Source organism: Mus caroli, unplaced genomic scaffold (genome assembly GCF_978045245.1).
Source record: "Mus caroli unplaced genomic scaffold, Mus_caroli_1 scaffold_20, whole genome shotgun sequence".
NCBI classification, from domain to species: Eukaryota; Metazoa; Chordata; class Mammalia; order Rodentia; family Muridae; genus Mus; species Mus caroli.
In genome coordinates this window covers 54,936,645-54,952,208 of record NW_028227275.1, presented here as the reverse complement: position 1 = coordinate 54,952,208, position 15,564 = coordinate 54,936,645, and the positions used below count along the sequence as shown (strand labels likewise).

Here is a 15,564-nt window from a genome sequence, read left to right as displayed (position 1 = left end):
TGGAGTTACAGAAAGCTGTGAGCTGCCCAATGTGGGCCTTGCAGAAGAGCAGTGAGTGCTCTCAACTATTGAGCCATATCTCCAGGCTCTCTGCTAGCTTTTTTTATACAGCCCAGGATCACCTGCCTAGGGACGTAGCATCACAGTGGCCTGAGCCATCCTACATCAATCAAGAGAATACCTCTGTAGACACTCCCGTATGCCAATCAGATGGTGACAATTTCTCTGTTAGGTTTCCTCTTCCCAGGTGTCAAATTGACAACTAAAGCTGTATCAGTTCCCCTTTATCATCCTGGAGACTCAGCTCAGAGATGTGCCATACCACCTCTTATAGAAACCAGACTGTGAGCTCCCTGAGGTAGGGCTCAACTCCAAAACGGTTGGGTGGGGGAAGATGAGGAGGTTGGGAGATGTGGAGAGAGAAAAGTGCCCTGAGAGGCAGGGTCAGGCCAACTAAGTTCACTGTTCTCATATCCCAGACCCCAGATCTCATCCGCTGTTAAATGCCTACGCAGGCCCTGCCCCCATTGGCTGGTTACCTGGCCAGCTCATGCAGGTTTTCACAAGGCCAAATGGCCACACTATGATTCCTTTTGCTGCCTGGTCCAGGCATGGCTCCCTGGCTACAGAAGCCCACAGCGATGGACGTCCCCAGCACCTCCAGTCTCCCACAAGCAGCCAGCAGACACAGAACCCAGTTTCAAGGGGTTTCAGCTTTATTCTTCTTTCCCTCGTGTCCCAGACAATGCTCAGATATCAGCCCAGGCCTGTTCCCAGGGAATGGGCCTTAGCTCCCCATCTAGACCTGGCAGAGGGTTTTCTTGCCCACTCTTGCCAGCCGTCTTCAGCTGGGGAGTCTCCCAGGGATCGTCTCCTCAGTGATGGCTGTACTTCAGAGCAAGAGCCCTGGCCAGGAGCTCCCTGTTCAGACCAGTCATCTCCCCTATCCACAGCCTCATCCCAGCTCCTTCTCAGAGCCCCAATATAGGCTGTGGGGGATCTGAGAGCCCAGGCCTCTTTGTCCAAGGGGTCTTCTTGGGGCCCCCTGGTTCCCCGGCTCTTGGGCTGCCTGGGAGCCCCACTGACCCTACAATGGGAAGAAGGCTGCACGTCTAAGCCGTCTGTCCCCACAGAATCACTGGCTGAGGGAAGGGGTAAGGAACTGTTTCTCCGGTTTCTGCTCCTGGAGGGCTGGAGAGAAAGATTGGGATCAAGTTTCCTCCCAGAAAGATGGCCAGCAGTCAAGGCAGCCCATGGGACCACAAACCTTCTGTCCCCACCTCCCTGTTCTAGCCTGCCTCCAAGCTGTCCTTCGGCTCAGCTTGAGGTTCCTCTTTGAAGCCTGTCCTTAAACAGTGCCCCCACTCAAATCCCAGTGTGGCCTTTCAAAAAAACCACACACACACACGCACACGCACACGCACACACTTACTTCTTTCCCAGCATTATAGCCTCCTATCAGGCTGGGGCTGAGCCTCTGCTAGCCCAAACTGCTATATGCTTGTGTGTGAAGTGCTTGCTAGACTTTAAAAACTTAGTATGAAAAAATAATGAGTGTGATGGCACACAAACTATTATCCCAGGACTAAGAAGGTTGAGGCAGGAGGATTGCCACAAATAGTCCAGCCTGGGCTACACTGTGAGCTAGGCTATTATAGACTATATAACAAGACCCTGTCTCAAAAAAGAAAGAAAGAGGGAAGGAAAGGAAAGGAAAGGGAAGGGAAGGGAAGGGAAGGGAAGGGAAGGGAAGGGAAGGGAAGGGAAGGGAAGGGAAGGGAAGGGAAGGGAAGGGAAGGGAAGGGAAGGGAAGGGAAGGGAAGGGAAGGGAAGGGAAGGGAAGGAAAGGAAAGGAAAGGAAAGGAAAGGAAAGGAAAGGAAAGGAAAGGAAAGGAAAGGAAAGGAAAGGAAAGGAAAGAAGGAATAAGTCAGGCGTAGCTTCAATCCTAGAACTGGGAATGTGAGTCGTGTCTTTAATCCCAGCATTCGTGAGGCAGAGGCAGGCAGATCTTTGTTAGTTTGAGGCTGGCCTAGTCTACATAGTAAGTTCTAAGTCAACCAGACTGCACAGTGAGACTCTCTGCCTCAAAAAAATAAATTTAAAAAGAAAATCTCATTTGTAGTTTTTTGCACTGACTACACATTGAAAGCAGTAATCATTTAGGAAGACAGAGCTAAATGAGTCATGTCATTAAAATCGCTGTACCTATCTCTCTTTATGTTTCTGACAGGATTACTAAAAAGAAAAAAGAATACACACGTAGCTCACATTGCGTTTCCTTTTTTCCCCTTAAGACAGGGTCTTGCCACCAAGTCTAGGCTGGTCTTGAATTTGTCATCCTTCTATCTCAGCCTCCCCGCTTCTGGGATGACCAGCATGTACCACCCATGCCCTGTTCAAATTGTACTACTGTCAGTCCTGGCTGTTGCAGACAGTGATTATTTTCAGGCAGTATTTGCTGTCTGCCTCCCTACACCAGAATGTTCCCTGCCATCTCCCCAGGAGCATACCAGCTGGTGTTTGGTAAAGAACCCTTCCTCATCAGAAGAGAGAACTGGTAAGTGAGACTTGCTGGGGACCCCAGATGGGGCACACAACCCCCACTTACCCTCTCCAGTGTCATCTGCTTCATGCTCCGAGAGGGTCTTAATGGAGCCATCCCATTCCACACCAGATCCTAGGGATCGAAAGGCAGCCACTGGGCCACAGTGCCAGGCAGTGATGGGCAAGGCATATAGAGACTAAGAGGAATGACTCTCCCAAATGCTGAGTCCACCCGATAATGGGAACTTAGATTCAGGGACTCTATATCTCACCTTTGCTGTGGGCACTGGGTGCCCCCAGGGGGCCAGGTCTTCGCTGTCTGAACCGCTGCCTTGGGGTGTCCCCTGGACTAAATGACGCAGAGCTTCGCCCCCCAGGGAACCGGGAGCTGAGTCTTCGCCGCTGCCCACCTGCCAGGGTCTCATCTCCCAAGCAGAGAGAGCTCTGGGCGCGGCGCATGGGTGCTGGTGACGAGGACCCTGTGAGAGGCACATGTGTGGGGGAGAAGGGTCACCCAAGTATAGGAAGGGGCCAGGCAAGCAAAGAGCCAGTGGGTGAGGTTACACAGGGTAGAAAGAAGAGCAGAGCGTAAGCGGGAAGAGATCTGGCCCATGGGCCTGGCCAATGTACTGCTGGCGCACACAAATTTACTATGGAGCCTTGGGCAAGGCACCCCCATGCTCCCTGGCCCTCAGTTTCCTTCTGTACCACCATCAAGCATAAATAATCTTTCTCTAAGGTGCCTTGCTGCTCTGAGGTCTTAGGTGTTACTGTGGGTTGTGTAGAAATGGGGAGATGGCAATACAGGCAGAAAAGAGGAGCCCAGGCAAGGGACTCTGCAGTCCTGGAGCAGAGAGCAGCCATCAGCATCAAGACAGGTGGAGGCAGGTGGCAGGGAAGCACAAGTGCACGCCAGACAGTACAGCAGATGCCAAGGTGGGAGACATGGAATAGGGACATCCTGGTCACCAGACCCTCAGACCCACCTGTCCCATCTGCCTCCCTGCCCTCAGGGAGCTCCGTCTCCAGGGGGCCCCCCAAGCTTTCCGTGCTGCCAGCCCCATCGGCCCCCAGGCGTGGCCCCCCGTGGAGGGCCCCCTCCCGCCGGGGCCGAATGAGCCTCTTCACCTTGTCTGCCAGCCAGCTGCCCTTCCTGGGGGCAAGAGGGCATAAGAAGGGATAAGGAAGAAGGGAAGGAGAGAAGAATCATATCAGGGAATGAAAAGGGTCAGGCAAACCCTTACTAAGACCTGCACCCCAGCCTGGCTTTTGGGGAGCTGAGGGGTCAGAGGGTGGAACAGGGCAAAGGTTAGCAGGATCCCATTTCCAGAAGGTGGGGCCTCACTTGGTACGGGGTAGGGGCCCAGGTTCTAGCACACGGTACTGGTCCATGATTTTCTCCACCAGCTTCTGTTTCTCCCGGCGCAAGGCATTAAGCTGGTCCCTGATAGGAAGAAGAGAGAATGAGTTCAGAGAAATCCTGGCAAAGCCCTGGAAGAAGCAGGTGTAACTCGGGGGCCACCCCATTGCAGGTAAGACTACTCTATGGGACTTTTCTCTTGGACCTGGGGGCGTAGTGGGGGTGGGGTGGGAGGTGGGGAGAACTGGGGCTCCCCGAGGAACTTGTCCCTGAGCATGCTCACAGGTACTCTCGCTGCTCTCGATGCAGATGGTCGCGGCTCTCCAGGCTGCGCTCCAGCAGCTCCCTGTTCTCCCGGCTTAGGGCCTGGACCTCGGCTAACAGCTGCCTGTTCTCCTCCTCCTGCGCGCTGCGAAGCTGGGTTAGAAGCTGCGGGCAGCAGCAAGGGCCGGATGAATACCCGACTCGAGACTGTCCAGCTTGGCTTGCCTCCCTTGGCTGCCCCAGGCTGCCCACAACACTGTGCCACACCTCACACTGTGTGGTCAGACGACAGGCACTCAGGTCCAACTGCTGGTTGGACTCACGCAGCTGCTGGCTCTGGATCTCAAGTTGTGCGCGCTCCAGCTCCAGCCTCGCCAGGCGGCTCCGCAGCTCCCCGCGTTCACCTTGGAGCTCCCCTCGCTCCCGGGACACCTCAGCCAGTAGCATCTGAGCTCTTTGGAGGCAAAGACAACTGCTCACCCAGAAGCCAGGAAGGCCACACCCACAGAGAGGAGGAGATGCAGGACATTCAGGGGCAGTGACGAACCCACCCTAACCCGCTTCACCTGTGGGAATGCTGACCTGGGGGTGGGGGTGGGGGGTCAGGGCTGCACCAGGGCCAGTACCTGTCGTGCTCATTCTGAAGTCTCCGCAGCTCCTCCTCCAGGCCCCGCTGCCGATGTCCATCCTGCATCAGGCGCTCACGCTCTGCCAGTAGGGCTACCTCTTGTGCTTCCACATTGGCCCGTTGGGCCTGCAACTGCTCATGCCTGTATGAACAAGGGGATCAAAGGACTGCAAGGGCTGCAGCCTTGACAAGTAGGCACTGCATTGTGGGGAACTGAAAGTCTGACACCTCCTAAGCATAAACACCACATCCCAGCAAAGCCCCAAGGCAGAACACCATTTACAGCCTCAAAGTTGAGGACCCCAGACCCCCAAGAGAGGAGCAATAGGATAGATACTCGGAGTATGGAATATCCCCTTGGGTCAGACCTGCTGAGGAAGACGGGCAAGTAAGCATGCCGGGGAGAGAAGTGGGGCATTTGGGGAGACTCACCGGCCCTGAAGTTCACGGTGGGCCAGCTCCAATGCTCGCATATTGGCCTTGAGATCTCGGTGCCTCACCAACAGTCCCTCCAGCTCCGTCTCCTGCCGTCGCTGCAGCTGCACCAAGGCCTCATGGTCCCGAAGCAGAGCCTGCTGCTGCCCTCGGGTCTCCTCCTGGGCCTGTCTTGCTGCCCGCACCTCCTCTTCTAGCACCCCCAGCTTCCTATGCAGCTCCTGACCCTGCATCTCCATCATTGACTTTTCAGCCTAAGGTGAGAAGGTGGGGAGGACCAGTGCAGTGGGGCACCCAGCCCACAAGGAATGCGGGGCATGGCCCGAGACCGTAGGGGGCAGAGGACAGCTATGGAGGAAGCTGAGCACAGCTGAAGAACAGGCAAAGGTTAAAAGCAGTAGAGGGGCATCATGGTGGTGGGGCCATGCAAGAGACCCAAACCAGGGATGGGACACATGGGTAAAGGACAGGGAAGGGGTGAGGACTAACAGCTAGTGTGGGGGAGGAGGCTGAGATGCTAAGGTGATGAGGAACGGGAGTGGGTGCAGCCGTGGATTCTGAAGGCAAGGAAAGGGGGAAGGTACAGCCTGCGATGGCCGAGGTCAGGAAGAAAGCACTGTGGAAGCAGATGAGACCATTGGCTGGAGTCCGGGGAAAGGGCATGAAACGACACTAACAGTCAGGGGACAAGGTGGCTGCCACCCACCTGCAGGCGACTGCTGTGCTCCTGTGCCCGCTGACTCTGTAGCAGGAGCTCCTGTGCACGTCCCTGCAGGCTCCCCAGCTGCCCCTCCAGGTGCTGCAGCTGCCCCTGCAGAGCCGCCTTCTCAGCCACCAGTGTGGCGTTCTGTCAGAAATGGAGATCACCAGTGTCTAAGCCGCTAGTCCTGCCATCCCCTGGGCAACCCGCGGCCTGTCACTCACATTTCGCTCCACCTCGATGAGCCGTCCGTTCTGGGTCTCCACAGTCCGAGGCCCAGCTCGCGCCCCAGTTGCCAGATCCACCGGGTACTGGCGCAGCTGCAGGGACAAGGTTCCGGGACACAAATCGTAGGTGCCTCACACACACAGGGAAGTGTTGGAGCCCAAACCAAAAGGCAGAGCAGTCACCCCAAGAAGAGGTCCCATTCACTTAAGGAATAGAAGCAGCAGCCCCACCAGGGTAGGAGGTGAGCAGCCATCCATCAACCCAGAGGAAAGACCGAAGCCCTGACAGCCTACCCCCAGGCTGGGGCAAGGGGGCAGCACCTCAGTCCCCAGGGCAGCTTTACCTGAATCAGCTCCTCCTCCAGCTGCAGGGCTCTAGCCTTGAGCTCCATCAGTGCCTCCTCCTTACTGGTAGACGCTGCCTGCAGCTCAGCTTCCAGACGCTGCTCCAGATGCTGGTACCTACCAGGAGAAGCCTTAACACCCAGTCCTTCCTTCTCTGTCCATCTCTGCCTCCAGCCACCGTGCTCACCTCTGGTGCTGGTTCTCCTGTTCTTGAAGGAACTTCTGACGCTCCAAAGCTGCCTGTTGTAGCTCCTCCTGCAGATGCTCCAGCCGGTCCCCCAGTTCCTGGCCCCGTACCACAGCCTTCTCTAGCTCCTGTGGGTAAGCGGAGCAGGCTGAGCAGGTGGGTTGAAGATGGGAGCACTCCTCTTCCCAGACACAGAGGAAGGCTAGAGACAGGGCCAAGAAGGGATTATCCTGCTCTCTGCCTCGTCCAGTTACCCTGGCAAATGTCTCCGTGTTCCTATCTTTAATGCATACGTGGTTCACATCTGTAACACCAGCACTCAAGAAGCTAAGATTGGAAGATGGCTGCAAAGAAGGCCAGCCTGGGCTTCATAAGGAGGCCTAAGCTCAATATGAGACCTTGTCTAAGAGACCTGGAGGCGGCGTGCCAACAGCTTTGTAGGATGGATATGAAAGGAGTGGAGGTGGGGGCCTAAACCTGAGTCAGAGATGCACACTATGCAAACAGCTTCACCTCTTTGAGCCCATGGTTTCGAATGTACCCATGAGGGTGATGAGCCCTGCCAGCTGCTTTTCCAGCCATGTGCGGGGGCTCAGTGGAGGCAGGTCTGCAGAGCACCACAGAGGTATGGCTACCAAGAGCTATCAGAACGGGAACTCAGAAGTCTCAGGCCTAACCATGGTGCAGGGCTGCAAAGGTTGGTGTATGGCATTTGGCAGTTGGGCCACACCATTCCAGGGCAGGGGTGGAAGGCCAATTCTGACCTGTGAGCTGCAAAGGGGAGGAAGGCCAAACCATTCTGACTCCTGGGGACCCTGGAAAGATAAAGCTACATAAAGATGACACTGCCCAATCACCAGCCACACCCTGCCTCTGAAAACTAAGACTGTTGAGCCATCATCCTAAGCAACGGCCCTCCACAGCTTGCCCTGTGCACTGCAGTTCCCAACAGATGTGGGTACAGTCTCTGGTTAAAAAACTAGAATTCTCTCAAACAACAACAACAAAAAACAAAACAAAACAAAGAAAAAACAACAAAACAAACAAACAAACAAACAAAAAAACTAAAATTCAGCTAGCAGTGGTAGCACATACTTTTAATCCCAAAACTTGGGAGACAGAGCCAGGTTCAAGGCCAGCCTGGTCTACAGAGCAAGTTCGGATAGGCAGGGCTACACTGTGAAACCTTGTCTCAAAAAAATCAAGAAGAGGAGGAGAAAGAAGGGAAAGAAAAGGAGGAAGAGGAAGAAAAGAACTACAATTCCCATAAGGCTCTGCTGCCCAGCTGGCCACTAGGGCTTTTAGAGCTATGAGAACCATAGTCCAGTTCCAAGAGGAGACCTGCGGCCCTGCCTGCTCCCTGCTCCCTGTTCTAGCCATAGCCCTACTAAGCGCCCATCCACGAAGCCTGGGAACCCTCTGTGCCCACTTAAAAGCCTCGGGATCCCTTCTCTGCTCTGCTAGGCAGCTCCTTCAATGCCACATCCAGGGTTTCTATGTTCAGCCCTGGATGTCCTAGAACTCACTTTGTAGACCAGGCTAACCTTGAACTCACAGAGGTCAGCCTGCCTCTGCCTCCCAAGGGCTGGAATTAAAGGCGTGTGCCACCACTACCTGGCACACTTCATCTTTACTGAATGTTTTCTTTTCATTTTCTCTCTAGGCAGTTTCATGTAGCCCAGGATACCCTCCAATTCATTATACAGCCAAGGATCTCTGTGCTGTAAACTTGACAGAAGCAGTCATCTGGGAACAGGAAACTGGGAAAGTGCCTCCATCACACTGTCAATAGGCAAGTCTGTGGGGCATTTTCTTGGTTAATGATTAATGCAGGAGAACCCAGCCCACTGTGGGTGGTACCATCCCTGCACAGGTATAAAAAAGAAGGAGAATAAGCTATGGTGAGGAGTCAGTAAGCAGAGCCCTTTCATGGCCTCTGTTTCACTCAGTGAGTTCCTGTCTCCAGGTTCCTGCTCTGAGTTCCAATAGAAAAGCAAACTAAACAATGCCCTTGAACTTCTAATCCTCCTGCCTCCGCATCCTGAGTGCCGGAATGAAAAGCATATGTCTAGTTTATAGGGGTTGGGTATGGCGCATGCTCTGTGTGTGCCAGGCAAGCTCACTGCAGAATGGACTCCAGCCCCGGCTCCTGGAGAGCTATTGTTTGGTCACTTACAGCAGGCCTTGGCCATGTATGAGTCAGGCACTTTCCACAATTATCCTGGTCTGCTAATAGACTCTGAGTGCTGCAAGACTCAGTATCTGTTTTATACAGGAAGAAGGGGCCAGGGCAAAGGGACAGAGTCTACAACAGGAGTGCAGGATAGATGAGAGAATTGGCAGTGTGAATCCTTCCTGTTGCCAACCCCACCAAGGACTGGCTATCAGGTGTCCTGCAACAGCAGGAGTGGGCTGGATTTTCTATCTTCTGTCCCATCTCAGTGCAGTGAAGAAACCCACACCATTACAACCCAGCAGCTGTCCCAGGCCCTCATTTTCCGACCCACTGCTGTACCCCACATACCTCCCGAAGGGCTTGCTTCTCCACATGTTCCCTCTCAGCTTCCTCCAGATGACAGCGGACCTGGCTCTCCAGAGCCTGCACCTGCTGCTCGGCAGCCTCAACTTGAGCCCGCAGCCTGGGCCCGTCACGTTCCCACTGCCTTCGCTCCCTGCCAACTGCTGCTAGTGCCTCTGCCAGGGCCTCCCTCTCACGAGATGCAGCCTCCAGCTCCAGGCTAGCTGTATCCACTGCTTCACGCAGACGGGCCTGCTCCCGGGCCCGGGCCTCTGCCTCCTGATGGGCCTCCGCCTCTGTTCTGCGAGCTTGGGCCAGCTCCTCAGAGAGGCAGAGAGCCTCTGCACTTCGGGCCTCCAGTCTTTGGGCTTGGGCTTGCAGTTTAACCTCAAGGCCTGCAACCTCTCTCCTTAGTTGTGCTACCTCATCTCTGAGGGCCTGCTCCTCTGGGATAGCACTGACCAGGGTCTCCCCCGGGGCTGGCTCCTCCCTGGACCAGGCATCAGGCGCCCCTTCTGATGTCTGCTGTGGTTTCTGAGGGCCCAGTTTACTCTCCAACCCCTTGGGCCTCTGTTCATGCCCTCCTGTCTCTGTCTGTTGCTTGGATAGTTCTAGTTCCCGATCCAGGGGCTTCTGGTCCTTCAGAGGCTCCCGGGGGGTGAGCTCAGCAGATCTGGGCCTGCATTTGGGGCTTTCTTGTTTTAGGACCTGGGCCTTGTGTACCAACTCCCCTTGGAGAGCCTCCCTGCTTCCAGTCTCTCCTAGCAACTCCTGCACTTCAATTCTGATCTCTGGACCCTGTGGTGGGTCCCAGACAATGGGACTCTGGAGAGAGACTCTATGACCAGACTTCTCCAGGGACTGATGTGTCTCCACAGTAGGGTCTGATTCTTGGGGAGCTTGGTCTGAGGTCTGGGGATCCTGAGATACCATCTGGAAAGGTCTCTCCAACTCTGGGTGTAAATCAGGTGCCTGAGAACACTCGGGTGACCTTGTGATGTCAGAGTATGATGCTGGAGAAGGCAGGTCCAAAGATTCAGAGCCTTCGCCTCCTATCTGGCAAGCGGGGCTTTGGGGGCCGGGATCGAGGGCCGGGGGAGTTGCTGGATCCCTGGAGTTCTCCTCCCTCTGCTCCTCCAGCAGAGGGTGCTGAGGACATATGAGAGAGAACGGGGTTATTAGAAGGCTGTGGGTGGGAAGCAGTGAGGATCAGGATACCGGAGGGACCAACCTGGCTGCCAAGCTGTGCCCGAAGCTTCTGTAGTTGGCCTCGAAGCTCCCGGTTCTCCCGTTCCACTGCCCTTAGCCTCCCGGCCTCTGCTTCCCTCACCTCATCTTGCAGTGAGGGTGCTGTTCCGGGTAGGGAGGCTGGAGACATGACCAAGTCAAACTCTGTCCGCCCTCTCTGACTCCCACCCCAACACCTCTCAAGAGACTTAGTAAGGACTTGAAAACAAGTCCTCCCCACTCAGAGAGCCTGCCTTCACCCCCATCCTTGCCCTTACCCTAGGCCTAACTCACCCTCCCCAGGGGAGCCTGGGGGCGGCGGCTCCAGACTCCTCTGAAGTTCCAGCTCCAGCTCCACGTTCTCGTCTACCAGCTGCTCCAGCTGATGCCGCAGAGAGTCCAGGTCCTGGGTGTGGAAAAATAGGTCAGTACCTTGTTCATCGGGTCCAGGCCAAATGTGCAAGTCTGAATATCCCAACATACTACAGGAATCACTTAGAGAAACCTTGGGCATCATTAGAGTCATGGAGAACCAGGGACGACGATGGACAGGTCAGCCTAGCTCACCGCATGGGCCTCGCCCAACCGCGTGCGCAGCAGGAGGTTCTCCCTCTGGGTCTCATGCAGCCTGGCTGAGCGCTCTCGGGCAACCTCCAGCTGTTCCTCCAGCAAGACCTTCGAGGCCTCCAAGGCCTCGGAAAGGACCCGCTCCTCCTGGTGGGAAAGCCAGGAGGATCCTTGATGAAAATCTTTATGCTCAGAGCCTGGCAGTTCCAGATTCCTTCCCCTGGGACAGCTTCACACCCTGCCTCTTTCTCTACCTCCCACTGCAACTCTCTTCAAGGTCTCCCCAGGTACCCCAAGGAGAAGCCTTCCAAGGCCATATCTCTCTAGACCCCACTCATCGGTACAGCTACTTGGTGGGGTCTCACTGCTGACTTCCCTATTGTACCCATGGCCCCATCCGTCTCTTCAAGTCTTCTCCTCTTCTCCCTTACATCCGCCCATCCTAAAGAGCTTGTCCCAGACTTCACCTGCTGTATCCTCACCCGCTTCACCCAGCTATCACGATTTCCCAGGCAAGGCTAGACCCACTCTTCTCTTGGCCAGACCCCTCCTACACGCCCCGCCTCCAGACCACACCCACCAAATACTCCGCCTCCAGCCCCGCCCCCACCTCACCTCCAGCTGACCCTTGAAGACCTCTGCAGCTTGAAGCTTCTCGCGACAGCGCCGCAGTTCTTCCTGCAGGCGTGGCAGGCGGCCGGCCCGCTCCCTCAGTGCCTCTGCCTCCTCGCGGTAGAGCTCTGCGCGCTTGGCTTGTGCGGACAGCGCCTGGGTCTGGGCCATATGGTGTGGAACTAGGATTAGCGAGCCACGGGACAGAGGGGTGAGGAATCGCAAGAAGCAATAGGACCACAATGAAGAGGGGACAATGGCGGAGGGTGGTGTGTGTGGGGGAAGACGTTGGACCGCACCTCCTGCCGGAGCCTTCGAATTTCAGCCTCCAAGCCCTGCACCTCGGCCTGGGAGTCCAGCAGCTGCTCAGCCTTCTCCTCCCTGGAGGGATGGGATGATGGGGGGTGTCTGCCAGCTGCAGAGTCACACCTGGGGGCTGGGGACTCATCCAGATCCCACTGACCCCTTCCCCAGCCTTCAGACACTCACACCTCCTGCCTCAGGCGTCTCAGCTGGGCCTTGGCATTGGTCAGCTGCAGAGCCAGATGGTGCGAGACCCCCTCCGCAGACGCATTAGCAGGAGCCTCTGGCAGCAGCAAGTGGGCTGGCTCCCGCTCTAGCAGCAGTTCAGCCAACCGCTAGCAGGAAGTCAAAGGTCAAAGAAGCATCTTCCCAAACCTTGCACATCGGGCCTCCGATCCCAACAAGATCGTTCTGGGTTATGACAGCCCTCTCGCCCCTGCCTGTCCCCTACCTGTGCCCCCAGATCGCGCTCCCGCGCCAGCCTGGACATTATCCCTGTCAGGCTCCGTAACTGCATCTCTAGCTCCTCAGCCACGAGCTCTCCGGATTCTGGTCCAGCCAGAGCCAGTACCACACCAGCACCAGGTTGGGTCGCCTGAGGGCACAGAGAGCAATACATCAAAAGGAGGTGAAGGTGGCTTCAGGGGTAGCAACAATCCCCTGTGCCACCCACCACAGTACCTAGAGATCAAGAGTTAGACATAATTCCTGGTAGACAGACAGACAGGAAGAGTGGCCATGACATGGAAGAGGTGGCAAAGCTCTTCCAAGATGGCCAGCTTCCTCCTCAACCTGCTGACTTAAGACAAAAGCCTGGCAGCTTTTGCCACCCACTAGTGGACCCCTGCTGACGTACTGGCTCAACAAGTTCAAGGCCTGATGAGGACATGTCACACAACAGTCTCTGACCAGAGAAAATAGGGTGAGGAAGAGCCCCCGCCCCCAACTCAACTTCTCAGAGTCTTTAAAAACACAGGCCTCCAGAGGAGACCGGGTTTGTTTGGTTTGGAGGGAGGGGCTGTTTTTGTTTTTGTTTTTTGTTTTGTTTGTTTGTTTGTTTTTGGCTTCCCGAGCCCTGCTTATGCAAAGCAGAGCCTTGTTCTCTGTGTGTCTGCGGCATGTGTGCTTGCTCACCCTCCTTAACCGCCTCTCCTAACTGCTGTTTCTGTCTGCTGTGCAAGAGCTCTCTCTGCTGCCACCTGCTGCGCTTCAGATTTTTCCCTGCCATTTAATTCTTCAGCTGGCAGAGAAAATGAACCCAATCAAGCCCTTGGACTGTATCGCTGCCGTCAGTACCTCCTGGATTGCACCAGCCAGCTCGCTCTGGACGTCAAGGCTGAGGCCCCGGATGTGACGGATGAAGAGCTCCCGGTGTTCACACTGTGGTGGACAGAGAAGGCCCAAAGCTGGCACACAGAGGCCCCGCCTCCTGTCAGAACTCCATTCTCTTCTCCCATCCCCTCTTCACCTGCACTGAGGCCCCCAGCAACAGCCGAAGGATGCTTTCCAGCTCATCCACTGACTCTTCTGCTGGGCACAAGCCACAAAGGGTTAAAGAGGGACATGGGGCAGGGACAGAGGACAGAGGGTGGGGAGGAAGCAGCACCTGAGAAGGGGTCACACCCCATTGTCTGGAGGTCTGGAGGTGGTGACAGGATCAGCAGCTGTAGCTCTTCCTAGAATAGGCCAACACTAAGAAAGACACCTTCACAGGGGCTGCTGGGCCTCCTGTCTGGTCTTCCCAATGCTTTACCTGGTAGAAATCCCTCAGTCGCCCCCATAGATGACAGAGGTTCCACATCCGACAGGCTGCAGGACCATCACGGCCCCTGGCCATCCGAAGTCCTCCTCGAGAACTGGGAGCACTATGATCGCCCAGGGAACATGGGTGAGAGGTTGGCTTGAGGACCTCCCCACAACCCAGACAGGCCTTGCCCTCCACCCTCAGGCTCCTCCCACTGTTCACAGCCCCCCCCCCCAACTCAACTTCCCCATGTCACTTACATGATGCCCAGCACCCGAAGGAGTAAGGCTCCATCGATCAGCCGCAGGAATCTCTTCTCTGTACAAAGAGCCCCCTCTTCCTCTTCCTCCTCCTCCTCCTCTGTTCCCCCCGATGATTCTTCTGCCTCCCCCACCAGCCCAGCCAGTCCCAGTGCCTGTGGAAACAAATAGAAGTCAGCTAAACAGGTAGAAACTCCCCACCACCACCTCCAACTAGTAAACTCATCCTGAGTCCCTGATCTGTCCCAAAACACTCTACGATTCCCACTATCACCACCCACCCACCCACACACACACACACACACTTCACCAGTGCCCCTGAATGCCTCCTGCCCCAGTTCCCAGACCCGCTCCCCCTCCCCCTCCTCTGCCTGCTGATGCTATACACCCAGCCCCTCCTCCGCCAGCCCTCAGTCTGCCCCACACTCTCTTCCTTTCCCACCTGACCCTCACCCAGGTGGCCAGACTCCCACTCAGGAAGCCTCTGAGCCTGGGCCCCTTGGCCCCCTCCATGTTGGGGGTCAGGGTGTAGTCCCTGTCACGCTGTGGCAGCTACACCTGCTCTGAGAGGAAGAGGAAGTCCCCGACTGGGGGATCCCAGAGGCCCAGCCACAGACCCTGTACAGCTTCCTTCTTCCGGGGTTCTGCAGGGCTGCGAATCGTGTCTCAGCACATACACGCAAACACACACACACACACATCTTCCCTGGGTCTCAGATAAGGTAAGACTAGCTACAAAGCTGTAAGGTAGCTGAGGGGAGGCCTACAGGGTTCCTGACTCCATGGGAATAATGGGAAGACCTTTTCTCTCGTGGGCAAGAGAGAGTGACCTCAGCCTGGCACTCTGTCGTCACTAAAAGAGCTCTGGCCTTGCCTTGGAGTCAATAGGCTGGTCTAGCATTCACTATAGGTAGTCCAGGATGGCCTTGAATTTGTTCTTCATTTGTTGGTATCTCCTTCTTCAGTCTCATGCCAATCTGTCAGCTATTGAAGCCTGCTGCAGGTGCTACATGGCCCAGCCAGCTCCTCTGAAGCCCAGGAGAGAGTAGACGCTGACCCTTCTGGACTTTGTAAATACTACACTGAAAAATGGAGGAAGGCCAGTAACAACCGCAGTTGCCAGACTCAGTTTCCCGTCTGTAAACTCCTTAAAAGGAAGCACACAATACCCGGGAATGTGGCTCAGTCCATAGAGGGCCTGCTTAACATATACAAGGCCCTGGGTTCAATCCCTAGTACCTTATAAACCAGGAGCAGAGATACATGCCTGTAATTCCAGCCCTTGAAGGGTAGAGACAGGAGAATCAGGAATTCAAGGCCATCCTGGATTACCTAGAGTGGATGCTAGACCAGCTAAACCAATTTAGTGAGACTGTCTCCCAAAATAATGATGATGCTGGCCAGGTATGGTGGCACACATCTTTAATCCCAGCACTCAGGAGAAAGAGATAGGTGGATCTCTGAGTTCAAAGCCAGCCAGAGAGAGAGAGAGAGAGAGAGAGAGAGAGAGAGAGAGAGAGAGAGAGAGAGAGAGAGAATAGTCACATGAAGTAAGACACTGTAGTCCTACTAAGTGCTTTCACAGGGCAGTCAGGGAAGGCTTCCCAGAGGAGGCAGGAGGCAGCCTGCTGAGAGGGAAGGA

At 55.5% G+C, this 15,564-nt stretch overlaps 2 protein-coding genes across 3 annotated transcripts; both read right to left on the bottom strand.

Moving 5' to 3' along the window:
- Nucleotides 1–700: 700 nt before the first annotated feature.
- LOC147000197 (coiled-coil domain-containing protein 88B-like) lies at nucleotides 701–7,385 on the bottom strand. Of its 2 annotated transcripts, none has more exons than XM_085833993.1 (14): nucleotides 7,205–7,385; nucleotides 6,692–6,819; nucleotides 6,504–6,621; nucleotides 6,157–6,252; nucleotides 5,939–6,079; nucleotides 5,230–5,486; nucleotides 4,796–4,939; nucleotides 4,437–4,623; nucleotides 4,189–4,334; nucleotides 3,891–3,989; nucleotides 3,674–3,698; nucleotides 2,818–3,024; nucleotides 2,610–2,678; nucleotides 701–1,191 (listed from the first exon to the last, which is right to left on the bottom strand). In XM_085833993.1, exons 1-14 carry the CDS (start codon nucleotides 7,271–7,273, stop codon nucleotides 757–759), a joined length of 2,121 nt encoding a protein of 706 aa, XP_085690119.1. In that variant the 5' UTR covers nucleotides 7,274–7,385; the 3' UTR covers nucleotides 701–756. The 2 variants fall into 2 exon arrangements, with proteins under 2 accessions (XP_085690119.1, XP_085690120.1); XM_085833994.1 differs by having other exon boundaries at nucleotides 1,013–1,191; nucleotides 3,532–3,698.
- Nucleotides 7,386–8,360: 975 nt separating this feature from the next.
- On the bottom strand, nucleotides 8,361–14,435 carry LOC110285561 (coiled-coil and HOOK domain protein 88B). Its single transcript, XM_085833981.1, has 15 exons — nucleotides 14,376–14,435; nucleotides 13,923–14,077; nucleotides 13,672–13,783; nucleotides 13,525–13,594; nucleotides 13,387–13,445; nucleotides 13,215–13,298; nucleotides 12,370–12,513; nucleotides 12,105–12,253; nucleotides 11,915–11,996; nucleotides 11,619–11,777; nucleotides 11,004–11,150; nucleotides 10,731–10,842; nucleotides 10,441–10,577; nucleotides 9,216–10,358; nucleotides 8,361–8,556 (listed from the first exon to the last, which is right to left on the bottom strand). The coding sequence occupies exons 1-15, from the start codon at nucleotides 14,433–14,435 to the stop codon at nucleotides 8,509–8,511; spliced, it is 2,661 nt and encodes an 886-aa protein (XP_085690107.1). The 3' UTR covers nucleotides 8,361–8,508.
- Nucleotides 14,436–15,564: the final 1,129 nt, after the last annotated feature.